At 37.6% G+C, this 26,539-nt stretch overlaps 1 protein-coding gene across 2 annotated transcripts in view; it reads right to left on the bottom strand.

Annotated features, from left to right (window-relative positions):
• The window catches only part of CEP120 (centrosomal protein 120), a 41,964-nt gene extending 15,855 nt beyond the window's left edge, over positions 1 to 26,109 (bottom strand). The window contains exons 1-17 of one of the 2 annotated variants that reach the window (XM_064438027.1): positions 25,683 to 26,109; positions 23,140 to 23,296; positions 22,011 to 22,125; positions 20,971 to 21,112; positions 18,726 to 18,850; positions 17,332 to 17,529; positions 14,983 to 15,210; positions 14,518 to 14,725; positions 13,359 to 13,472; positions 11,950 to 12,127; positions 9,416 to 9,565; positions 8,362 to 8,544; positions 5,903 to 5,999; positions 5,661 to 5,813; positions 4,915 to 5,004; positions 4,337 to 4,429; positions 2,527 to 2,688 (exon numbers count right to left, since the gene is read on the bottom strand). In XM_064438027.1, coding sequence (XP_064294097.1) covers positions 2,527 to 2,688; positions 4,337 to 4,429; positions 4,915 to 5,004; positions 5,661 to 5,813; positions 5,903 to 5,999; positions 8,362 to 8,544; positions 9,416 to 9,565; positions 11,950 to 12,127; positions 13,359 to 13,472; positions 14,518 to 14,725; positions 14,983 to 15,210; positions 17,332 to 17,529; positions 18,726 to 18,850; positions 20,971 to 21,112; positions 22,011 to 22,125; positions 23,140 to 23,296; positions 25,683 to 25,734 — 2,445 coding nt within the window. In that variant the 5' untranslated portion in view covers positions 25,735 to 26,109. Of the gene's footprint in view, positions 1 to 2,526; positions 2,689 to 4,336; positions 4,430 to 4,914; positions 5,005 to 5,660; positions 5,814 to 5,902; positions 6,000 to 8,361; positions 8,545 to 9,415; positions 9,566 to 11,949; positions 12,128 to 13,358; positions 13,473 to 14,517; positions 14,726 to 14,982; positions 15,211 to 17,331; positions 17,530 to 18,725; positions 18,875 to 20,970; positions 21,113 to 22,010; positions 22,126 to 23,139; positions 23,297 to 25,682 lie in introns of both variants that reach the window. The other variant, XM_064438025.1, reaches the window with a different exon arrangement.
• Positions 26,110 to 26,539: the final 430 nt, after the last annotated feature.

Raw genomic sequence — 26,539 nt, 5'->3', positions numbered from 1 at the left:
CCTAGGGAGCCATACAAAAACGTAGTTCACTGCGGTTACTTTTCGCATACAACCACAATAGCCAACTTTGACAAAATATACTATTGTTTGTCACCTTTCCGTTTTTACTGAATTTTTTTTTTTTTAAGGCAGACATACAGACATGATGTCTGTGACAACGACAGTAATTAACTTCTAGGGAGAGATGGCATTTCTCATAGCTAAAGAATTTCTACAATACTGTTTAATTTCTTGTTTGGTTCTAAAAGCACTTTCAAAAATTTAATTTCTCATGAGACCTCAGGTTGTGGACTGTTAGGGAACTGCACAAATCACACAAATAAACCACAATTTCCTGCAGTAATGAAGCAATAATGATGATGTTCTAGGTGGATGCTTCAAGGATCTTCTCTTGTATATAGTGGAGCTTATCTCCAAACCAGTTAGACATTTAGAGAACTTTACAATTCAAGTGTCAAAATTGTGTATTGACACGTCTAATTAAAAGGTAAGGAACAAGTCAAAGCACATGGTTTAGAACTATTACCATTTATTCCAGAACACTCCTTGTTAAAAAACACAAAACGCACAAACAAAAACCCCACACCCAAAAAGGTAAAAAGAGGCCCATCAGAACGGTTAGCAACAGCAACTTTCTGCTTGTGCACTTTAGAAAAGGAAAAATCTTACAGTGAGGCTCCAAAAAAACCTATACAAAACCCCACCCCCAGCAAAGCAAAAAAAAAACCTCAACCAACAAACAAAAAACTTGTCTTATGCAGAATGTACAACCACCTTGTACTGAAGTATTAGAGAGATTCAAAACAGCAGGAACAGGACAGAGAAAGACAGCCAGGATGATCAGCTGGAAGGAATGGTCTTCATACAAAGCAAGCAAAACATAGAAGCTTTTGTTTGGAAGACAGTATGACAGACATGTGAGCAATCAGGAATGGTATGTAACACAGGCACTAAAGAATTATTCATAATTCTTAAGCAATGAGCTTAAAATGAACAAAAAGAATATGCAACACAAATTTTAGCACTCACTGCCTCAGGATTTTGCAATGCTAAAAAGGTAAGTACTTTTTAAAAGGGACCCAATGAGTTAATGAAGAATACTTTCACTGATGGATAGTAAATATGAAATAGTGCCTCTGGCTGAGGGTACATGTAACTCTTGCTGGTATTGCTGGATATACCAAAATCATATTTTCTTGCTGTCCCACTTATTTTGTTGCCCTCTAAATCCAACCATTGCTGCAACAGAATGCTGAGCTAACTCGATCTTTGGTTGATACAGTATTTCACTTTTGAACAGGAAAAATAGAGTGATTGTGATGGTGTTGCAACCTAGCTAAAAAACAAGTCAGTGGAAGTCAAGAAGACTGAATTTGGAAGATGACTCCTAGGTGGTTGCATTTGGCTGCTTGAGCCTGAAGAACTATTGGCTATCTTGTCTGGACTGATACAGCATTCGTAGCTGCCAACGACACATCTACTGTGCAGAAGTGATCCACTTAGCACTTTGATTGCATTCTGTAGTTTGAAACTGCTCATCTCAGTTAAATGACTGTTCAGTAGAATAGCCAAGATTAGCATGCTCTAGATTAGCAGCATTTTTTGTATTAGCTATATTTAAAGAGTTCACAATACTGTAGTTAACATATGCTGACATGAAAAGAAGTAGGTTAACACCAGTGTTTAATATTAAATAAAAACCCCACAAAAATCCAGCACAACTCTTCCTAATACCAAATACAAAAATATGCCTTTGGCTGATACAGTTCTTCAATTAGTCAAAGCTACTGTGGGATTATCACTATCACATATCAGAAATGGAAAGCACCAAAGCAAGTAATTAATCTACATAATTTAAGTATTTTGAAAACACATTTTACTAAGACTTAATCTACTTAATAACAAATTGTCTAATACTGAAACTGCTCAAAAAAGCCAGTACTAATTAATTTTACAGTATGCTTCAACAGTCAAGAAAAATAGCTAGACTAGTCTTCTTTGTGCAAGAGCAAGCTACAGGACAGAAGACTATAGTCTACATTATCTTGGTTTAATGGAATTACTACTTTCAGAATAGAAGATCACAAAAGGAAGATAATCCATCACCCCCCTCCCCAATAGGTATAACAGAAATACTATGGAACTAAATGGAAGAACAAAATGAACTGCCAAATCAAGCTAGTTAGATGTTAACTGCTAACAGTTTATTAAGTTACTGAAATGTATATTGTTGTTCAGGTTCTATATGCAAGGTATGCTTGTTATTCCAGTCTGACTTTCAGTGTTGGGAAAAAAAAAAATTATAAACACTACATTGCAAACTGGCTCTCCTACTGAGCAAGACTGACAAGAGATGGATCCCAGCATGTAGCTCACTGAACAATGGAGATAAAATGTTAATTACAAAGTTGCCTGAATGTGCTTGCCTCAAAATATTGCTAAATTAAGTTTACCTAATTTAAAAAATGCAAAAAATGCTTACTTAAATAAGTAAATGGCTGATGCATATAATTTAAGGATACTTACCTGCTGCTGTAAGCGAAGCTTGTCTTCTTCCAGCTGTTTAATTTTTGACCTTTCTAGCTCAACCTGGTGTGTACATTCTTCTCTGGCTCGCCGCACAGAATCCTGTAGCTCCTGCAGATTTCGTTCATGCTTTGCTTGCAACTCTTTCTTCACTCTTTGAAGCTTAAAAGTGAGACATATTTATATTAATCCAAAGGTGCAAGATCTTCATTTTAAGAGTCTTTCTTAAAACCGTTACTACCACTCATGACAAAAAATTGTTATCCATTTTAGAAATTAAACAATAGAAATTCCATTGTTATCTATGTTTGCTGTATAGTCTTTTATTGGCTTTCAGTTTAACTAATGACTAATGACTAATGCAAATTACTATATTTGGGCTACAAATATGTTCTTGCTTGGCCCTTGCAAAAATGGAGCTATCTGTATCTCTACTGCACTTTCTACATGGGATTGCTAAAGGCAAATTTTATATCCAACTTTCTACTACACACTAAAAAGCTAAATATATCCCGTCACTGAAGAAACAGTGAAGTGACAGCTACAGCCAAGATGCCTTTAAATCAGTTAGACTGCTCTCTTCAAACTGAACATACTGAGAGAATTTCTCATTCAGCTAAACAGAAAGGCAGTCCTTTACAGGTTTGAACTTTCTAGAAAGATCTTACTGGCTCAGATAACTGCTCGCTGAATAGAAACTTCTCCAAATGGCCCATTTCTCAAACTGTGTAATTGCTAAACGAACTCTATATCATTTTGTCTAGACACTCTTGGAATCCACTGATTTTTATTATCTCTAAACCCTCAGGTCAGAATCTAACTAAATTTAGAGCAAGTTTTTGAGACAAACATGCATGAGATTCAAAATAAATACTTTTACTCAAACTCAAATGCATTTGGCCATACCTCATTACCAGATTTTTTGCATAGATGTTAAAGGTAAAGTCAGACCCTATTCACAGCACAAACTACATCTTGAGGGGTACAGAGAGCTTGAGTACAGACGAGGACACAGCAGTCAGTCCCCATGTTGGGAGCTTTAACACTGTTCATGAGTTCAGGAGAGACTGATATGATAAAAAGACTAATTTGAGCTACAGGAAGAAAGAGAGAGTTTGTTGGACTGCTAAATCACCACAGCAGTTTACCTATATAACTGTGAGTTTGTTCGGAAGGACAAACCCATGCAGTTTACTTTCTTTCTCTTTTCATATGACTAGCTTCTCAGAGAACTCATCCCCACTTCCTCATCTTAGGAGTATTCAGTGAGATCTAGAAACAGTGGCAGCTACTGGTTTCTCCTGTATCTGCCTTGGCCCTGTCACTATTAAGAAAATACAAAATAGGAACTCTATCAAATTGCCGGATAACAAAACCTGGACAATTGCAGTTTCTCCCAGCTGTACTTTTTACTTTCTCCTATTTCAATGGTTAATCTAGCAATTACTGTTTGAGGTGCGGCACTCTTATACCCATGTACAGTGTTCACCTGACAGTACCAAACTTAAAATTGAGATATGCTAATGTGATATACATGTCTCTACTGACACTCTAATTCTGTTAACAGCAGAAAATGTACAGTTCTACAATTCTAGCAAACCATTTAGAAGTTCATTGAACTTTCATTTCAGTAAAAAAGTGTAGTTGTAACAAAACTTGGCTTAACTTACTAGTGCTCCTCTATGTTTCAGTATGAATGCAGCTATTTCAGTTCTTATACACAGGTCACAGTTGTCTATATGAAAAGTCAACAAGCTTATGGAAATAGCTCATGCAATTGCACTATTTAAAATGACCAAACACTTTTTACCTCTGATTCAGCACTAAAAAGCTGTCGTTCTCGCTTATCTAGATCTGCCAGGGTTTTCTGAAGTTGTTCTTCCAAAACAGTATATTCTGCTACCTAAAAGAACAAAACAAAACAGCATTTTTCCTCTTGCAATAAAAATTATGCTTTAGGCAGGCGAAGAATTTACTCTTGCTACAATATAAAATATTTACAAATTTTCTTCAGAAGTTTACATATAAAACAAATCTCTAGCACTTAATGACTAAATCATGATGGAGAGCCTTTCTTTCTAATACAATAAAGGCTAACAAGTTACCATGCACAGCTGGGCTGCAGAGATGCTTTTTGTCCCATACAAGCGAAAGGCAATTAAAGTTAAAAAGCCCCCAAAGAAAGCAAGCTAACCTAAAGGATATCTAACAAGTGATTAAGGGCTACTTTTCATTTTTTACACTGTGATAGACTAGATGCATGCATACCAGTAGGTGTGAAGACAAGTCACAGGTGCTTTGTTCTATGTTATTGTTATGAAATCTTCTCAGATTTTTTACTGATATGATATTTATAATGGGGCTTTCAGCAAGTACGAGTTTCCTTACCTTTTTCTTCACTAATGCTTCCCTCTCTCTATCTCTTTTCTTCCATTCTTCTGCAAGTGCTTGCATATGTGCCATTTCCTTCTTTTTAAGCTTTAAAAGCCAAAAAAGGGACAAAACCCCCAAATCAGAGAACCAAATCAAAGTTGTTGGAAGTGCAACTTTAAAGAAGAGAGTACTAGCAGAACTAAGCCTTGAAGCAAAAGAATTAAAAACTAAGTTTTGTACACTATGATTCTGATATTTCTTACCCTTAAGTACAAAATGCAAAGTAAGCCCAAGTTTGAGAAAAAGATCCTAACAAACAGACACTAGATTCTCGGTATCTTTTTTTAAAAAGAAGCATATGACTATAAGAACACCTCAAATGTCTTCAAGAGTAGAAACACAGCAATGGATTTTGACTGAGAATAAAGAAAGGCAGTGTAGATATTTAACATCAACAATCTGAATCCTGAATACCTACTGTACTTCAAAAACAGTAAGGGGAATTTGTGAAGGGGGTGTTCCGTATTTCACTACCTAGCACCTACTTCAGTCACTTAACAGAAAAGAATTAACTTTTTTCCTTAAGAGTATGGAAGATATTTGTGTACCTCTAAAGTTTCAATATTCTATATGAGCAAAATTTAGTTCTTATTTGAAACAGTGGCAAAGTTTAAGAAAAATGCAGTTAATATTCCTCTCACCAGTTCTGCTAAAGGTCTGGCACTCATGCAGTTTAGGAAATAAACAGAAAGAGGGAAAACCTGATTTTCAAAAATGTCCTCTTGCATTTCCTTCCACATTTCTAACTCCAGTGCTGCTTTGTATTCAAGAGTTTCTCGAGGTTCTGGATGTTTTTCTGGGGCACAATGAGGCTGAGTGTGAGGGACATGACACTGTTGACCGGCACCTAGACACTGATGTAATAACAGTGGATTTTTAACCAGAAACCCAACTCTTCAAAGAAATGTTCAAGGAAAAAGGATAAGATTTATGTAAAATTTACTTGAGAAGAATCTGACACCAGAACTTCTTGCATCTTCACAAGGCCATAGTCTTCCAAAGTGATAGAACATGAAAGCTCTGCTATTCTGTTGCCTGACCTATAAATAGCATTAGAATGTTATTTTAATGAAAACTGTCTTAAAAATACAGAAAGTGAGTTGTAAGACAACACACAAAACAGCAAAGTTGAAGTGCTAAAACCTTATGTGTAAGCTCAGAGAGTCTAAAAAGCTGCTTATGTGAGAGCCCAAACATGCTCTCTCATGTATATTGTTTTAACTTAAGGACTGAGTTATACATCTACAGTAAGCCTTCTGACTTTAACACATAACTTGTCATTGGGAACCTACTTAACTAACAGCTTACTATAATCAACACATTCCTGTAAGAAGAGAATGATCCAAAATTGTACCTGCAGTCTTAAATCTTTCTAACAAATGTACCTGTTGAATACAGGTATTACTGCTGACTTCATTTGAAGAATGAATTTCATTAGTCTTGCTTTTTTAAATGTTAACAGTAACTTTCTAGTTATCCACTGTATAATAAGTCACTTAGCATGTCATGTGTGGTAAGCCACCCTTGGTTTACTAAAAACCACATTTCTGGAAGCTTCAGCATGGAGAACTGACAATTTTAAATCCACTTACAAGTTAAATATCTATCTGCTCTTGTACAGTGGAAAAATGTATAGATAACATATACTTTAATAAACTAATTTGAAATTAGTTGCAGTTTTGGCTTAAGCAGAACAGTTTGTCTCTGGCTGTCTCATCTCTAATCCTAGAAAAAATGTAGTAAACAAAGGTAGTTTTCTGCACAGAAAGATATTAAGAGAAGGAATACACCCAAATCATGTAACTGAGAGTTACCACTAGTTTAACATGAAAGCGCACTGCAGTGTAGACCTGTACTTGGTCAGGAACAAACTATCATTTCAGTTATAACTATTCAATGATGCAAAGGCAATTACACAATCACTAGAAGCCTGGAAGCTGCAGAATAGATATCAAGCAATTTGCAAGAAATGGCTGCAGGCATTAACCATGGCTATAGTTTTCACAGAAATTCTCTTCCAGCAAATATTAAAAGATGACACTAAAATATTTTAACAAAGTTGCAATCGTCTATACAGTTATTTGCAAGGGAAAAAAACCCACCAAACACGTACTTCACAAGTTAAAAGTTAGTGCATTAAATTCTTACAACTTTTTTTCAGTCACTGATTAAAAAGCAAAAGAAAAGTCAAGGTAGTGGACCTCAGAAATCTGAGTAACTAAGTCAGTTTAACATATCAGTGTAAAAAGAATGTTACACCAACAAAAGCAAAGCTAGAAGAGTATCAGCACACCAAAATGCAGAGATCTGATTACATCTTGAGAATGCCATCTAGTGGTTATTAAGTTTTGTGCAAAACCAAGTTTCATTTTAACAAATATTATTGGTGAAAATGTGAACCTTAAGGTATAGTGAGATCATAAAGTGACCCTCCACAGAATCATACCATCCTGGCTTTCACACAAAAAAGTTGAGACAAGGTCAAAGACCAGTTTTCTACCAATTTGGGAGGAGGATGGATACCAGTGTGTGCCAGTAACCTGTCTGTCAAGTTTAGTTGGTTTATCAAATTTTCCAATAAAATCAAAACTTATTTGTTAAATAAGTTTTCTGTGTGTCAAATATAGCATGTTTTAATTATCTGTAGGATTAGAGGTTTAAAACTGACCTCAGTCTTAATAGCAATTATATTTATTTCTAAAGGGATAATGAAGTTCCATTATCACACAGAAAAAGATCAGGGTCTAGACACTGTGCTAGCACACTTCACATCTTCAGCAAGGACACAGGACAGAATTCATTATAAATTAAGTTTCGGCATATACATAAAAAAGAACATCACTCTGTGTAAATGAACATTTATGTTCAGACAAAATATTATCTAATAACACTGCTCCTTCTGATGTACAAAAGCTCAAACCCCTGCTACTAACACAGGGTATAATCCTGAAATAGGAAACCTCTCCACCCTGTGGGTGTATCTGTCCCAACTTTCACTGAAGTCAGTTGCATCAAAAAGCATACTATGGACAAGCAGTCTTAACCATTTTCTGGAATATCAGCAGCTTTTTGTAATTGTTAAGTAAGTTATTCTGGAAAGTGCCTCAATAACATTTTTTCCAATTATTTATTTCTTTAACCTGTCTGTGAAGCTTACCCAAGATCATGATTATATAAAGGTTTATTACAATGAGTCTGGTAATGGTGCAGGGTTGCACCATATGCCTGTGTCAATTTAACTCTTCATCTCTTGGATGCCTATTCCCATGCCCACGTTGCAGTACTTTGCAGCATGTTTACCTACTCAAAAAGGTGAACAGGAAGAGCTTGCCCTTTTTCAGGGAAACACAAAACAAACAATTCTTCAAAACTTGCTACAAAAATGATTTTTTAAAGTTTTACCCTTGTGCTGCAGTGACACTGACTGTTTCATTACAAGACTGACGCCAGCATTGTTCACCATTACCACCCAAGAAACGGGTTTTTGCCGAAGCCAAAACATTTGAAAGCTGAAGTCTCGCCACCCCTAGAAGTAAGTCTTTAGCTGTTTTATCCTTGTGCCACAATTCAACCAGCAGAGGTAATCTGAAACAAAGAAGTGATTTTAGTGTCAGGCATCAACACAAAAGAGGACGCATCCCTATTCATTTGGGAAAACGACCTCATGTTCTAGAAGAAACTTCCCAAATCAGCATGGTCACAACTGTCAAAAAATGAGATGGATTTACTGACTCTCACTCAGAGGAATGAGACTGACTTTGTGTCTTCTCCATCACTTACTCACTTTGGTCAGATTGTCATTCCTTTTCACCAGTTATTAGAAAAAACAATCCTGCAGTGAAAGTAAATGACTGAATAATCTTAATAGACCTAGATCATCTTCATTTATAAATACCTATAAATAAATTTTAGTCACTGCCACTCCTAGAATACATCTCCTCCACCTCTTCTTTCAAAATGCCACTATTTTGATGATTCTGTATTCCACATCTTATTCAGGTATTGAAAGATGGTGTGACTACTGGGAAAATTGTGCCACAGCCCTCAGCACTGTACTCAGCTGCCTACGTACTTGCTGTATTTACAAAGATATCAGATTGTCATTGTGCATTAAAAAGAAAAATAAAAAACTTCTCTATTTCATTTGAAGTAATGCTTTGTTAAAACTATGCTATCAATCTTTAACAACTTACAGCAACAGCACTTGTTACTGTAAGCAATGATCCTTGCATAAGTAGTGAAGAGATAAAACCAAGGTTTTTAGAGTCCCTGTCTTTAATTGTAAGTTACAGAGAAACTGTAAGAGCAGTGTATTAAATATTTGTTGACATTAACACTTGGATTCTTTATAAATTCTCAAACTGATGTCCTTAAGTAAAAAATTTGAACTTCTGACTGCATTTACAATGAAAAACAGAGAAAGTGTAATTAAGTTAAAAAGAATGCAAGTTATCACCTGAAGAACGTATCTTGAAGCTGATGAGGTATAGTTGCAAAGTCAAATGCACAGTAAGACTGTGGAAGAAAGACTTCCATATTCTTTCTGACTTCTACAGGTGGGCTTGTCATAATAGGTGCTGCACTGCCAAAAAATGGATACGAGTACCTAATAAAAACAATAACAAAAGTAATCAAATAATAACTTAATGAATAGATACTTCTTATACCATCTGCAACAAGAAAACCAGTTTAGACATCTTTTACTGAAGCATTACTTGTATCAAAGTTAGTAAAATTTGCACAAATACATTCAAAAATAGACTTTATTCTAGTTAGAATAGAGTTAGAAAATTAGTTCTCAAATATTAATGTTTTTTAATTTTTCATTTATTTCAGCACTGATCCAGCTGCATTTATATTTGCTGTTATTTTGAAAAAAAGCTTTAATAACCTGTATGTTCACAACAATATGAATTAAACTTCTATTAAAATTCTGCAATCATTATATGAAGTGAGCAGGGGAACAGAAGAAAGGAATATTATAATCGGATGTGGATTGCTACTTCAGAACATTTAACACTATTTACAGCTAAGACTGGTCTAACACGCAATAAATCATAACTATGTATACATACACACAGTGTCAGAACCGTTAGAAAATTTCAGTCACATTTGAAGAATTTAGTTTTTAATTCCCACAGTTTAATTCACTAAAAGGAAAGTTGAATCATTTTATCAGTATGATTTACAACGTGGCCTGAAAATACTAGCACAATTCAGTGTATGATAAACTACAAAGAGGAGGCCAAAACCCTCTCAAACCTCAATTTTCCCAAATTGATGATGCCAGCTATCTGCAATGTTACTAATAAAATAAATGCTGCATCAAATGCTGCCACTTATAAAATTCCATACTTCAGCTGCTTGTACAAAACTGTTTAAAGAGCTTGTTTAGACCTGAATGAAATAATGCTCCCAATAAAGTGAAAACATAATTTTTAACCCTGCAACTTTTCTTAGCATTTATGTGTTTGGATGTTTCTCCTCTTCAATTTCTTGTCACATTCATCACTGACTGTAAAAACTGAAGTGCATGAAACAGCAAAATCTATTTGTTGCCACTGTTCTGAAGCAAATTCATTTCTGGAATATTATATGAAAAAGCTTTTATGTGACAAAATTCCATCCACTGTATGTTGTTTTCCACCTATTATGTAATAATATAGCCTATACTGAAAACCATTATCAATGCAATCTATATTAGTTGTGTTTTAAAATATTCCACCACCCCCCCTGCCCTGACCCCAACACCTTTTCACCCTAGTTCAAACAAAGCTTATACACCAAGAATCATTACCATGAACGTACTTCCTGGACCAGTTAAAACTGTATCGAACCAAACTCTGTCAGAACAACAGGTGTGAAACAAATGCAGATGCACCTCCACAGCCACAAGTATTCAACCCGAATCACCATTTAAAGATACAATTCATCATGTGCAGCAAAAGGGCCCTAAAGGAAACTAGAAGGCAAACTGTAAGAACTGCTACAAACCACTTATGCCATCGATAACAAATATTTGACAAGTAGAAATTTAAAAAAAAAAAACAACAAAATTATCCCTGTGTCTACAAACTCTTGGTCCTAAACTCTAAGGAAAACCTAAAACAAAACAAATGAGTTGATAAAAGAACGTTTCTCTCTTCACTGGTAGTGTTAAAAAACCAACCACACCCCAACCTGCCTGCAGACACTGGTTTTAATACCCTCACTTTTAATTGGTCCTTCACCTTTTCAGTTCTTCCTCCAGTTTAACATTCACCTCCCAGCCAACATCTGCTTATTCTCCAAAAGTGCTCCCATACTTTTCTTTCACGTTGACAGCAGTAACGAACTAACGTCTAATCAATTGTTCAAAACTAGCACTGGTAGTTTTCTCCTTTTGCTTCAGGCACAAAACTCATGTACCCAAAAAGCTTGCCTTTTTTATAACTCCACAAATTAATGTAACAAAACATGCTAAAAGACTATCAAAAAACCCTGATACTGCCTCTCAGAATGATAATGCATTTATTACACTTCTTCACTTTAAGACTAGAATGTGCTTCCCTTTAGATTCACTGCCACACCCAAACCAGGTAATCTGTTTCTTACCGATACACTAAAAGTTCATGGTGGAGACATGGAAAGCTACAGAAATCACTCCTTCGACCAGCTGGTAAGGCAGCCAGAAGGAGAGAAGTAATCCTCCTTTTCATCTAAGGACGGAATGATAACCTGTATTGTCTGAACTCAGATATTCAAGAGAGATTTAATACAAATTATAGTGCAGGTGAAGTGTTCCATACTATCTTTAACACTGTAATGCTCAGGAGTTTAGTGATGAGCCAGATGAACATTCCAAAGTATTTTGCTACTGAAAATCAGCTGTGTAAAAGTAAAAGGCATCAGGCAGCATATTGCCAGCAATCATTCAGATTATGAAGGCTTTGTATTGAAAAGAAAGATACTGTTATTACTAAGAATAAGATCAACAAAAATAAATCATACCTTAAAATACAATTTATTGGAAAACCAAGTTCCAGACCACGTATACTTCGTAAGTCTATTGAAAAGCAAAAATGGTGAGAGGCTGCTGGAATGACAATTTTCTGTGCTGACACAGGCTCAGAAGAACTGGATGCACCCACAGGGTTGGGCTGAGATGCAGCTACTGGACCATTATCAGCTGAAAACACAGAAGAAATTTTGTGCACATTTTTAATAATTTGTTCTGCCCAAAATAACAACATAAACTCATATACAGATAGCTTGCTTCCCTAAGAGATTTCAATTCCTTGTAATATAACCTAATACTATGAAAAATAGCCACTCTATTTGTAAGTTACTGCTTCCAAGGAAAAACACAGCAAAAATGCAGTATACTTTAAATCTTCTTAAAAGATTCTGTAATATTTTTTCCTTTTTTTTTTTGTTAATATTCAAAGCTATGTAAGGTTATCTCACTGAAGAAAAGTTTAGACTAAGACCTAAGATATGAAATTCTTCAGAGGGATGTTGTAAGACTTCAATTTCAACCATCCACATAATTGCTCCTAGCCAACTTGAGGGGATGCAGAAGAGGTGGGCTTACAAAAAAAAAAATAAATTATTGTAGTAGCTTAGGTTGGTTTGCATTAACTAACCTCTTTAGTTTGAGACTGAAGACAGAGCTCCAGGTCAATGGCAGAGCTCATGTAAGGAAGCATCAAGTACTGGTCCCAAGCTGAGGTTTAACTATTGAAATAAGCTAAAATGCTCTAGCTAGGTCTGTAAAGCACATCTGCTTATGCCCTTTGATCAGAACCCACCTACTGTGACACCCATTTTATAATTTCAGAAGCAGAAGCTACAGTGAGTGCCTGTCCCATTGGATTCTGGCTTCTCAAGTCCTTACACTGGGACCCAGTACTGCCTTTAAAGAATAACAGGTCAAACTACAAGTTTTACAGACCGGGCCTCTAAAAGGTACCCTCCAAAAACGTTTAAGACAGCAAAGCAGAGAAAGAGGCAAAGAAACTGTCAGAGAATACAAAACGCAGTTAAGTGGGAGTTGTTCTGATACTCTTTTTTCATAATTATGTAAAATGTTTCAATTTTTGTCTTTTTAAAGAAATACATCATTGCTAGTGTTGACTATTTTTTCCTGCTTATTGTTGAGTAATATATTTGCATTAGTAGGAACAATACAAAAAAGAAAATTTCAATAACACTTCTACATCAGCAAGTTAGCACAACATCAGAATTAAATAATTTTCAATCACTACATTCTTCATGCAATGAAGCGGCTGAAGAAAAGTTTAAGGCTGTCACAGCCTTAGAGAACAGGAGTTGCATACAGTCTACTATGAAAACTCGTTTAAGTTGCTGCTACATACAAATTTCATTCAATGTACTAAATTTGATAAATTTTGCATTACTGGAATTTGGCAGATCTGACAATAGTGGTGACTTCACTCTGCTCTCCAATTTGAAGACTGGAAGCTCTTCAGTATACTGTTTGTTAACATCTTGGCAAGACCCAGCCACCAGCCCTGAAAGATAAATGTGCAATTACCTGTTTTACATCTTACCAAAACAGAGAGTTATAAAATAATTACTATTAATAAAAAAGCACAATCCTGGATTTCTTAACTGCAGATTCAAATTAGTTCCTGGGTTCACAATACTTTTTCTTGATACATTCCATATAAAGGACTTAAGATCAGTTAGGATTATCTAAGCAAGGATTAAAAGAAAATTTGGCTGAATTAGCAGACAAATCCTGAGAGCAAGTTCTAGGACACAGATTTTCCTATACAGAACTGGGTGTCTCTAGGACCAATCTCAAAAGAACAGTAAAGTAATATAAACATCACTAGAAATATAATCATTCTGCTTTATTCATAAACCATCTCTTAGGAAGACGCATGTTGAGTAACGTTTAGCAAACTAACATTATTCCTTCAGAGCTTTACTATATCAGCATAGCATTTCTTCCTCTCTCATCTCTGTTCCTCCTTGAGTTCTCCCCAATTCGGTCCTCAAATCAAAAGCAAAACAAGGAAAGTCTTAGAAGTCTATGTGGGCTACCAAGTCCCTACAAAAAGGTAATATAAAGGAAACAAACAAAAACCACGGTTGCCTGGTTCTGTCCAGGAATCTGTACAGGATTAACTTTTTTCCACAATGTACTACCAACATAGCAAATTCCTTAGAAATCTTGAAAATCCCACATCTCCCCTGCCTTTCTCTTTAATAAATGTGAATGTTAAACTATTTCATCTCCTCACTGAGTGAGTCAGTTTCTTCATGGATTTTGTACTGAGCTTTCCCATTCTCAAATTCAGGGAATTCTAAACATTTATGCTATTTTTCAATAATACTTGTAATCACTTGTAGTCTACACACTACCTAGTCCACAACCTGGGTCTTCCAAGTGGTTTCAACAACCACTATGTTCAAATTACAACATTTATTCTCCTATTATTTGTTTTATGAAAATAACTCTTTCTTGCCTGAAATTTATCACTACAAACGAGTAGCACATGATCCAAGATCACACTTGACAAGTGGGGAAAAAAATTATACACTGCATACCCTTTTTCTTTAGTTTTGTGCCTTTTTCAAACTGAAGACTTTCCACTTCACTTTCTGTTGCGTCATCTTCTGTTGAGGAAGAGTGGTCAGCTTGAGACTGGACATTCTGGGATCTCTGCTGCAGGCGTTCTGTTTTTCCACTAACAGGTGAAAGAACTTTCTCCTGTGGCTCTTTAGGTTCAGTGGGAGCGTTTAAGGGAGTCAAAGGCTGAATGAAGTGATACAGTTTTCTTATTGACCATTGCTTGCACAGAAAAATTCTGTCTACAACGTTTTTGTAGTTTGAGATTATTTTTCTGACATAGAAAAATGAAGCAATGAAAGTATTATTCATGTAAGGCAACTTATTCTTTCAGGTTTTCTTTTACATACTTGACTGTCAAATATGACTTAGAAATACCAATTTTTTTCTGACATGAACCCATGCAACAGTGTCTAAACCAACAATAAACAAGTAAGCTATACCTGGGCACTCAAGCTCTCCCTTTGCAGAACTACAGATACCCCAACAGCAGGAGCCATATCCAAAGGCAACTGTGGCAGTTTCTGTTTAGCTCTATTTGGTGGGACAAGGACAAATGCTCCTTCTATTGCCACAGGGTGTTGATCAATCTCCACATTTCCCTTCTTCAGTAGTCCAGACAGGGGAATTTCAGTGCTTCCAAGAGACTGGTCCCCACAGCAAAGATGGATCTGTATACATACAAAAGTGCTAGAAAGTAACTGCCATGTGCATTTACACTTAAACTGCCCGTTCAGCCTCTACTAAAGGTAGCATAAATACAACAAATTATAATGATCATTCCTAGTCTAGTCCCTGGATGCTGAGAACCAGCGTCTTGAGGAACATAAGCGCAGCTGTGCAATTTCAGTAATGAGCAGGTAGGATTTGCCCAGTGCTAGCACAGAGGCAGATCACTGCACTGCCCTTCTGAGGGCCTGACATATCATCCGTTTTGGAGGCAAGTTCAATAGTCTGTGGCTTCTAAACACAGCGCAGACTCTTGCCCATAATGTACAGACATATAAAATGCATGACTGCAAGGTAAAGAAAAAATTTATATGAAAGCTCAGCCTTTGTACATGTATTTAGACACCACTTAAATAGCAAGGATTTTTGGAATTAAGTAACTGTGTTTTAATTCCTGGTAAGAATCATTATTCCTTTTTCAAAGCTGGACTCAACTCTTTCTTCATTCCCCAGCTTAATATTTATACACCTCAGTAAAAGATGGAACTTAAAAAACAAACACACTCCAAGGTAATTTATTTTCTTCAGTAAAAGTTACTCTTTGAACCTTAGACTACTAAAACAGTTCTGTTTTAGCAGATGAGAACACTGTATTCTGATCCTTAATATTTATTACGCTTAATGAAGACTTTAATGTTAAAAGATGTCAGCTGTCAATACAGACACCTAGGTGTGTGTATATGTACATATACACATACATATAGGTATATACAAATATAATCATACACAATACACACACATCCCCTTCCCCCCACCCCCCAGTCTGCCAGCTAGGATTATTTATGACTACAATTTTATGACTACAGTCTTCATTTTTTGGAAAAAAAACCAAACAAAACAAACCCACAATATTAAATATTAAGGATCAGAATACAGCAATACAGTGCTTTGATCCTATATCCTACATTTTAAAAAGCTAAGTGAGAAGTCAGAGAAAAAAAACTGGAAGTCAAGATACGGATCTGACCTCATGACAACTCTTGTTCAAAAAGTCATTCTTTAACACGATGAAAATATTCATAATTCTATGGAAGTGTACATATGTGTAATATATGCTATATTAAATATTTATTTCAGACCATAGACTAAGATTAAATTCCAAACACACTGGTGCATGTTTCTCCAAAAACTGTTATTAGAGGAATATTTAAAGTTGAGACAAAAAAAAAAAATCTGAAACAATACAAGATTTAAACAGAAACATTCTTAAAGTAGCTACAATGGTCTGTACAAGTTTTAAAGAAAAATAGCTTTGAAAGGGTCCAGATTCAAGACTCCCTTTGTATAACTAACACTGTCTTATTTATCAGCCATGGTATGAGAAACCCTCAACCAGTCTCTTGTTTCATAATGAGTTAACTGTGAGCCAGACACACATTTCCATAAACACTGTCAATACCACCCAATATTTAGAATCATAGAATCATTTAGGTTAGAAGAGACCCTTAAGATCATTAAGTCCAACTGTAAACGTAACACTGCCAACACCACCAGTAAACCATCTCCCCCATTTAAAGGCATAGCTAAAGATTAGCAATATCCCATAACAGCCCAAATATGGCTGGAGCGTATTTAAAAGTAGTATTCAGTTAAAGAGTGGGAAAAGAGCCAGACCTCCCTTATTATACACAAAGAGTGCCACTGACAGTGATTTTAGAACCTCAGCAAGAGTGACCTGAGCAGCTGGTGTAGGTGAGGTTATCACAGGCAGCACAAAGCAGTACTGTGCGTGGCAGATGGTCTGACTGCAGAGCAGGTCCCAGAGCTCTTGAGAATGCTATGTTAGCTCTTTGGGAATATCATGTTTCAGCAATACCTTTTATCATGACATGTAACCCAGCTTACTATAGTGACCATACTGAAGAGACTGCACTCCATCTGAGCTGGGAAACTTGCTGCTAGTGTTTCCCTCATATCAGCAAGCAACTTACATTTGAGCCAAAATACTGTAATACAATCTAGTTTTGGAAGGAGAAATGCTTTCCAGTTTCAGCCTAAGCCATTATCTATTTCTTTTATTTTCATTATTTATTTTCATTCACATTTGAGAAGAAACAGCTTACCTGCAATTTTGACTGTGCACAAAGGTAAACTTGAAGGACATCAGCTGTACTACGTATTCGAACTGAAGCTCTTTCTGGCTCAAAGTTTGGATTAATTAAATCAGTGAAAGGTTCGTTTGTGACATCATTTCCGAGTAATGAGTAGTAGAAAAAAAACTCAGGCTGTCTTTCAGGAAGCTTCATAGTACTTGGAACTAACTAAAAAATGATGCAGAAAAGAAGAATGTATCTCCTTCATTAACATACAGTTACAGTAATCCTTAAGCATTAGCTCTGAAATTAAAGAGCTTACAGTGATCTCAAACTACCGAGCAGATGACCTAAATCCTAGTTTGCACCACACACAAAATAAAAACTTTCATATTAATACTCAGAGTTTAAAAAAAAAATCTTACTTTACAAGCATACCAATAACTTGCAAAATGACCCATTTTGAATTACCTTTAAGATTTATCAGCACCAAGGACTACAACTGACATATACTCAATGTGTCAAGCACTACACAAATATTCAGAAACAAGTAATGCCTCCACAAAATATTTGCAGCATAAACTGCAGATGAGACACTGAGTTAGATAATAACTTATGTGTTTGAATAAAAGACTAGAACAGCCAGAACTAGCTACTTCATCCAGTAGCCACTGCAACTGCGACTTCAATGCCTAAAAAGGCACGGGCTACCCCAGAGCAATCATAAATTCATTTCACAAGGCCCTATAATTCTGACATGAAAAATAATTTTCTTTGAAAAAAAGATGACAAGACTGAGGAGAGTTTATCAAACGCTCTGAGTTACAGACCAATTAAAATCATGCTGGCTTGGAGTTGTGACTTGCACAGCTAACTCAGGCATACCTATATTTTTAAATCAGACAATGTGTATCAGTGTGGTACAGTACAGTATAAACACAGCAGCTGAGGTCTAAAGCTGAAATAATCACATTAGCATGGCACTTCATCCAAGCTAGTAAGTCCTTCCCTTTGGCAACATATAAACTCTGTTTTTTCATGTATCTTATGGATCTGAAAGGTATTTTGTCATTTGATCTTCAGCACATGGGCACCACACTGAAGACTGGTATTATCCATACACATACTTTTTTTAATACTATATTGTGATATAAATGTATGCATTCCATAAAAGTGCAAAATTTAAAGTAAATGCAATTTTAGCGCTCCAGGAGAATTCTGATCTTTCATCTGTAATTTGACATGTAGGCACTACGTAAAGTTTTAAAATGCAAATTAACATATATTAGTTATGGGGCAGGTCTATATATTGCAAGAAACTTAGAAGACAATAAAAAATCCTAACTAGAAATAAGGCATGGGAGGACTAATACACAAATGTAGAACAGCACTTGTTAAAAACTGCACATCGCAAGGAAACAAACCTGTTCCAACTGTGTGGCAAATGCAATGGTTACAGACAAGACAAAGTAGTCTCTACAATACTCTGCTGGTCCAATTTGATGATAACCCTCTTCTTCATTCAAGACCGGTACAATAGCTTTAGGGTCTAGTCCAGAAAGAAAGGCAGACACTAAGAGAAGAAAAAATTAACCCGTGATCTTATTAATTGTTGCAGGAATCTTATATATAATTGTAATTTTACTTTTATTGTACATATGGAAAGAAAAATTACAAATGAAGATCTTGATGCTTGGTTCCAATGCATTTCAACACAAGAAAGTCCCTAAGAATACTTCGGTATAGCTACAAAAAAATTCTGAAATTTATTTCAATTTGGTGGGCACAGGTGTTATTTGAACACTACGCTAGACAGAATGCTAATGAATATTGTTATTTAATGTTAAGTGGGTAACATTGCAGCAACTGGAACTTTATTTCATTAGGTTGGACTCTACAATGCTGTTTCTTTATTTTACTCATTGAAGGAAATGTGAGACAGTAACTGCGTGACAACCTGTTCAACTGTTGAAAGAAGTATGATGTCTTATTCTACAGACATCTGGAATGTTTCATTGTAAGATTTTTCATCTGAAGTCTTCAGTGCCTAAAACACTGTTTGTATTTGGGTTTACTAGTTTCTGCTCTGTAGTACCAGTAATTCAGTACATTTCAACGCACCTCAGGTTACACCAAATAGAAATAAACACACAGCACTTTGTTGTGAACCAAAATGCTCTGTTTCGAGCAAGAAAAGTTTTAGATCACTTAGGTCAGTGCAAGGGAAAAAAAAAAACCAAACAGCCATACTCAATGCCTGGAACAATAACTTTAAACCTGCAAAAATCTACACGGTTGTTTTCCTCCATGGCCTAAATATGGTATTGACTAATCCTGAGATGACAGAAGAAAGGGAAAACCTGGCAAATGAATTTGCCAGAAAGCATGAAGTGGAAGACAACACTGGGTGAAGGCAGAAAGGATTTCTTTTATTTTCTGCCAGTGTCATGAGGGGGTATGAGAGACTGCAGGCAAAATGACCATATGAGAAGTACAGATCACAACTAAGTTACATCAGTTCCTTGCCTCCTTTAGAAACTACAGTATGCAAAATTCCCTGTGTTTTGTTGTGAACCTGAGAGGATGGAGTAAGCTAAGTGATTACACCTGAACTTCAATACTGCCTTAACCACTCTTGCAATGCAGCCATGTTATTGAAGTCTGGGCCAGAAACCTTGTAAAACACTTACTACCACTGACTACTTTGTTTTTCAGAACCACAGCCACCAATCACAATAAGCAGATGACGAATTTAGAATTAGGAAAGAGTTACCCTCAGGGTAAGAACTCAAAGTATTACAAGGTAAGTAGGAGAAACCCCGCTACTTGTAACAGAGGCTCAGTTTCAGAAATGAAGCAGATAGGCTTTTGGGTGGGGGAGATGAGGAAGTCTGGTTTTGTTTTGGGTTCTTTTTTCTTGATCAGGTTTAAGGGTTTGTTTTTGGTTTTTGTTTGTTGTTTGTTGGTTTTTTTTTAGCTACTAACTTGCATTAAAAAACCCAGATAAAAAAAGAAGAGTGAAAAGCACAGCATGTAAAGACACCTACCTGCATTAATATTTGAGTTCTAATAGATTTTTGACACATTTCACTAATTACTCTTGAGAGGCATGTACGAGGGAATCCAGAAGTGGAATGAGTCCCAACAGTTAATTTGAAGTTGTTACTACAAAAACTTATCAATAGAACATGATTTAAGTACTGAATGATTTAGATTAGATGAAAAACCCATCAGAAAAGAGAAGGAGACTATGCAACAACTGAGATACTGCACAGCTTTGTGATTCCAAGCCCAAACTACCAAAACTGCATTCTGTGAAGAAGCTCATTTCTTCCATTGCAGAACTTTCTACACCCCCAGATATGAGTAAAATGCCCATAGGAGTAAATGTGAGTCTAATTCTGGTTGTAAAGTTCAGCTGGTAAAGTTAGATTGTAAAGTTCAGAGGTGGCAACTCTGTCCATCTGAAAGTCACACAATTACCACAGTAAAGTATTCTTGTAAAATTACTACCACAAGGTACTTTAATCAGCTGTAAAGGATTTACACTGGAAATGCTATGAAATTAAAATTCTATTGAAACCTAAACCAAAAGATTTGCAACAAGTGATATGTTCATCTGACATAGGAACAATTTTAATTCAGAGTGAGTGATATTATGTTACTTACCTTTGCCTTCTCTAGGGGGTGCCTCCTTTGCTTTAAAACCATCAACCAGTCCTTTTGAATCTGTCTCCAACCCAACACCGACTCGTATTTCAGATTTAAATTTAGTGTACTTGTTACTGAGCAGAGGATACCATTTCGGTGTCTACATAATTAGAAATAAAAATAAAACCCAAAAGCATTTAAAAAGCAGGAAAATAATATAATATTGTTCCAGAAAAATTAGACTTGCTCTAGCATTTCTAATTCATCATCTACAGAAATATACCTTGGGTTTTACTTTCAGAAATTTGGTCTATTTTGAGTACACTATTATACTAAAAGATTCTATAGAATGATTCCTGGAAGACTAGCTGAACATACTCTTTTCCACAGATTTGTACAGTACACAAGTTAGCAAGAAAAGTATGCCATAAATCTTTAATTAGAAGTGAAATTCTTAAGTTCAACTGAAAGTGCACAGTAAGTTATATTGATCACAAATCTTTAAGAAGTGTGATGTCAAAATAAGACACCAGGGTCCTGTTATGACCCATATCAGAATTATGTTTTCATCAAGCACAAGACAGAATTTTGATTAATTAAATTTATATAAACGATTTTATTATGTTACTCTATTCTGTGTCAAGGGGCTAGAACTTCTGATTGCCCAGCCCCTCTTCCACAGAGGCCCATTAAAAAAAAACTTAAGACTAGATTTAATGATAGAGACTCAATTCAGCTACTCAATATCAACTGCTTTGATAATTTTTTCCAGGCAATTAAATCATGGAATTGCTTAGAAGTATTGCTTACAAGTGTCCCAATTCTCAAATTCAGAAGTGCAAGATTAGTACAAAAGTATTTTCATTTCTTACTTAATTTCTTATTTCATTTCAGTTCTTATACAGTCAAGATGTCTATCCTCTTAAAAAACCATGTGCTCAACTAGGAGTCAAAACAAGATTTGAAAGTTATGCCAGTGCCTTAATTCAAATTCTACTATCTGTAACAGTACTGTTGCCAAAACCTAAATTTTTAAAGCTTTATACCCCATAGCATACCTGTTTCTTTTCCTGCACAGCCCTTAAATCGAGTACAATATAGCCTACATTCTCTTTAGCTGAAGATACAGGATCCAATGCAAAACACTGAAGTTTGATAGGTGTACGCTGCAGCCTGAAAGAACAACTCAGTTGAAATACAAAATGTAGATGTTCTCTCTCCAATGACTTCACAAAAACAATTCATGTTTCAGTCACACCAATGATACAAAAGTTGTTCCATAACTAGTTTCGGTAAATCAGAAACTGAGTTTATATTGAACATCTAGAAATTCGTAATTAAGTGACAGAATGAACAAGTGGTTTAACTGCGTAGGAGGCATGTTTTGGAGTCTCACAGAGCCTCAAAGGCTATTAAAAAGATGTTAGTGACAAATAAACTCAATCTCATCCATGTGCAAGAAATAAGGCCTGCACCTCACATGAAATTGGAATTTCACCTGCAAGGGCATCTTAAAAATAGCACTTACAGAAAAGATTTTTGTGCAAAGCACCTAACAATACTTACAGGCATAGATAAGGTGTCTAGCATAAGGTACATTGAAGCATTCTTCTCTCAAAGATAATATGGTCTTTTTAACCTCTGAGAAAATATGGAGGTAATATGGAGAAAATATGGAGGTAATATGGAGAAAATATGGAGGTAATATGGAGAAAATATGGAGGTAATATGGAGAAAATATGGAGGTAATATGGAGAAAATATGGAGGTTCAAAACCAAGTGACAGCTATGGAAATCTTATTCAGTTTCTCAGCTCTTCTGTTTGACCTTTTCAAAAATACTTTACTTAAGCTTTTCAGGCTTGAAGTTAAGTTAATTCTGTGTCACAGGATACATAAGCAAGCTTGAATCTAATGCTTGAACTACAGCATTAATTTGCTGTAAGTTCTTGGGTTTTTTTCCCAGAGGGATAAAAACATGCCCTTTAGAATTTTTAAACATCACTTGTCTTGCCACACACTACTTTTTTTGTTGTGGCAACATTACATTAGATCAGCAAACATCTAAAAGAAAGTTTCTAAAACAAATATTTAGATGACAGTAACAAAACCAAAATGTATTTCAATAGCTGCAAAACCAAGAAAATTAAATTTTATCTCCAAACTAGACTTAACTTTCTAATGTTACCTGTGCTGATGAAGTGCTTTCCTATCAAGTTCCCAAGCCAATTCCGTAGCAAATTCTGGCTGATCAGTATGCTCTATGGGATCAGTAGCCAACTGTTCACCATCAAACTTTGCTTCAACTAGAAGCATGTGCTTGGGTCGTTTTGGAAAATAGCGCCCTGTAAAAGAGTGTAATTGCCATGTGCCATCACTAAAAAAGAAGCGAGAGCTCATAAACCAATTACAGAAAAATACCTTTCCCATATCACCTTTCCTGCACGTAACTGTAAATCTATGCTCTTCATATTAAAAAATAGCCTTAGAAGTACACAGAAGAAAGAAAGCAGAACATAACATGAAACTGACTATTTGTGAATCATCCACAAATAGCAAAACATTAAGTAACAAAGAACAAAGAGAAAGAAACTAGGCAATTAGTATTACTTAATTTTAAGAAAACTATGATTGGGAATATATTAAGTGAACAGGGGAGTGGCAGAGATTGAATGTTTTGCCTCTACTGGAGATTCTACCACTGTCCCACATCAAAGCAGTGAAACACAATCTAATGAAAGCAGTGAAAAGTGTTTTTCCAACTACTAGAAAAAACCAAATCACTATTAGATTAGGAGAGCCTAAAGATGTACAGGATTTGTCCTGGGTTCAGCATCATCTTGTGTTCTGAGCAACAATTTAAATGACAAAATGAAGAACACTTAAAATTTCCATGTACCACTGTGTGGGGAGGGGCTACATGCACATTGCAGGACAGGATCTTATTCTAAAGCTACCTTAGCAAACTACATAAACAGACAGATATTAGGATTTACTTGACACAGAGAACACGTTCAGCCAAAAAAACCACCCAAACCACCCAAGACAGAAAAAGAACACCCAAACAAATAAAACCCCTATGCTCATGTACTAATTACAGCTCAGTAAGTATAATCTGTAGAAATACAAGATGAAGAATGATTAGCTAGGTATTTGAGTCAACACCAGAAAACAGCTCACAGCAGATTGCTGACAGGTGATAGAAACACCAGAATATTACATAAAAAAAAAAAAAAAAAAGAAGAGCGGGCAGAGGCATAAAGCAATCCTGGTCATTGCAAGGCATCAACTGACTTCAATGGCTTGGCCCAAATCTTTCTTGAAGTATGACCCACCTGAAAAGACCCCACAGCCCATACAGAAGGGCACCCTGCAGCTGGGGAAAGGGTGGACTAACATGGCATGGGGCTGCCCTTAGAATCATAGAATGGTTTAGGTTGGAAGGAACCTTTAGAGTCATCTAGTCCAACTCCCCTGCAGTGAGCAGGGACATCTTCAACGAAATCAGGTTGCTCAGAGCCCCGTCCAACCTGGCCTTGAATGTTTCCAGGCATGGGACATCTGCCACCTCTCTGGGCAACCTGTTCCAGTGTTGCACCACCCTCATTGTAAAAAATTTTTCCTTATACCCAGTCTAAATCTATCCTCCCTTAGTTTAAAGCCATTACCCTTGTCCTGTCACTACAGACCTTGCTAAAGAGATTGTCCCCATCCTTCCTATAGTCTCCTTTTAAGTACTGAAAGGCTGCAATAAGGTCTCCCCGCCGCCTTCTGGTCTCCAGATTGAACAACCCCAACTCTCTCAGCCTGTCCTCATAGCACAGGTGGTCCAGGCCTCAAACCAAGTTTGTGGCCCTCCTCTGGAACCACCCCGACAGCTCCATGTCCTTCTTGTGCAGAGGGTTCCACAGCTGGATGCAGCGCTCCAGGGGCCCAGGGGTCTCACCAGAGCAGAGGGGCAGAATCACCTCCCTCAACCTGCTGGCCACACTTCATTTGATGCAGCCAGGTATATGGTTGGACTTCTGGGCTGCAAGTGCGCATTGCTGGCTCATGTCCAATTTTTCATCCACCAGTACCCCCAAGTCCTTCTCCGCAGAGCTGCTCTCAATCCCTTCACCCCCCACCTGTATTGATACTGGGGGTTGCCCCAACCCAGGCATAGGACCTTGCTCTTGGCCTTGTTGAACCTCATGAGGTTCTCACAGGCCCAGCTCTGCAGCTTGTCCAGGTCTCTCTGGATGACGTCCCGTCCTTCTGGTGTGTCAGCTGCACCGCTCAGCCTGGTGTCATCTGCAAACTTGCTGAGGGTGCAACTTGACCCCACTGCCTGTGTCACTGATGAAGATATTGCCTCTGTACAGGCTTGGTTCAGAGGGAGTGGTGGCCAACACCTCTCTGCTGGGGACAGCAGCCACAGTGGGGTAGTATGGCAACACAGGCAAGCTTTGCAATGTAATGACATACTTTTTTTTTTCCTTTCAGGAAAGGAAGTTTGCTTTCATCATTGATTTTGAATAATATTTTGGGTAAATAACTGCAGAAACAAACCAGCAGTAGTCTGTCCTGGCTTTATGGCAAATACATCCATAAACTTATGACTATAAAAAAACAGTAATAATTACAATAATAATATAATAACCAGTTCATTAAATACAGCTTGGCTTTCTCTCTCAGGGGGGAGCTGAGGACGAGCGGCAGGGAGGCCGCAACCCACCCGCCCCCGCTCACCTTCCAGGACGGAGACGACGATCAGTAGCCTGTCGGCTGCTCTGGGGACCATCGCTCCGCTCCGGCGGGGGGCCGCTGGGGACGGGACGGGACGGGACGGGACGGGACGGGACGGGACGGGACGGGACGGGACGGGACGGGACGGGACGGGACGGGACGGGACGGGACGGGACGGGACGGGACGGGACGGGACGGGACGGGACGGGACGGGACGGGACGGGACGGGACGGGACGGGACGGGACGGGACGGGACGGGACGGGACGGGACGGGACGGGACGGGACGGGACGGGACGGGACGGGACGCCCACCAGCTCGTCCTCCCCTCCACCCGCCGCTCGCCGTCCTTTTACCGCCTGGGAGCCTTTAAACGCCAACCGCCGCCCGCCGCCGCACTTCCGCCTAGCAACGGCAGCCCCCCCCGCCTCACGGTGCGCCGCTTCCGCCCCATTGGCCCCGCCCCGCCGCGCTGCCGCCGCCTCGCCGTGCTGGCCCAGCCCCGCGGCTGAGGCGCGGGGCTGCGAGCAGGGTTTGAGCTGGCTACGTTGTGTCGTCGCGGTGTGTTTTCTGGGTTAGAAATAGGGAGTTTGAGGACAGGCCGGAGGTACCACCCAGCAGCTGTGGTGTTCGCACTGTCTCTTCCCACAGCTCGCGGCCAGGATCCACCCACTGGCATTGGCAGGGCCCGGGCAGTGTGAAACAGGCGTTGTGTGCTGTGTCAGCCCCCGGAAAATGACAGAATCACAGAATCCCAGGTTGGAAGGGACCTCAGGGATCATCTAGTCCAACCTTTCTGGGAAGAGCACAGTCTAGACAAGATGGCCCAGCACCCTGTCCAGACGACTCTTGAAGGTGTCCA

The sequence above is a fragment of the Phalacrocorax carbo genome, chromosome Z (genome assembly GCF_963921805.1).
Source record: "Phalacrocorax carbo chromosome Z, bPhaCar2.1, whole genome shotgun sequence".
In the NCBI taxonomy this organism is placed as follows: domain Eukaryota; kingdom Metazoa; phylum Chordata; class Aves; order Suliformes; family Phalacrocoracidae; genus Phalacrocorax; species Phalacrocorax carbo.
Note: the sequence above shows the minus strand (reverse complement) of the source record. Positions and strands in the feature narration are given on the sequence as shown.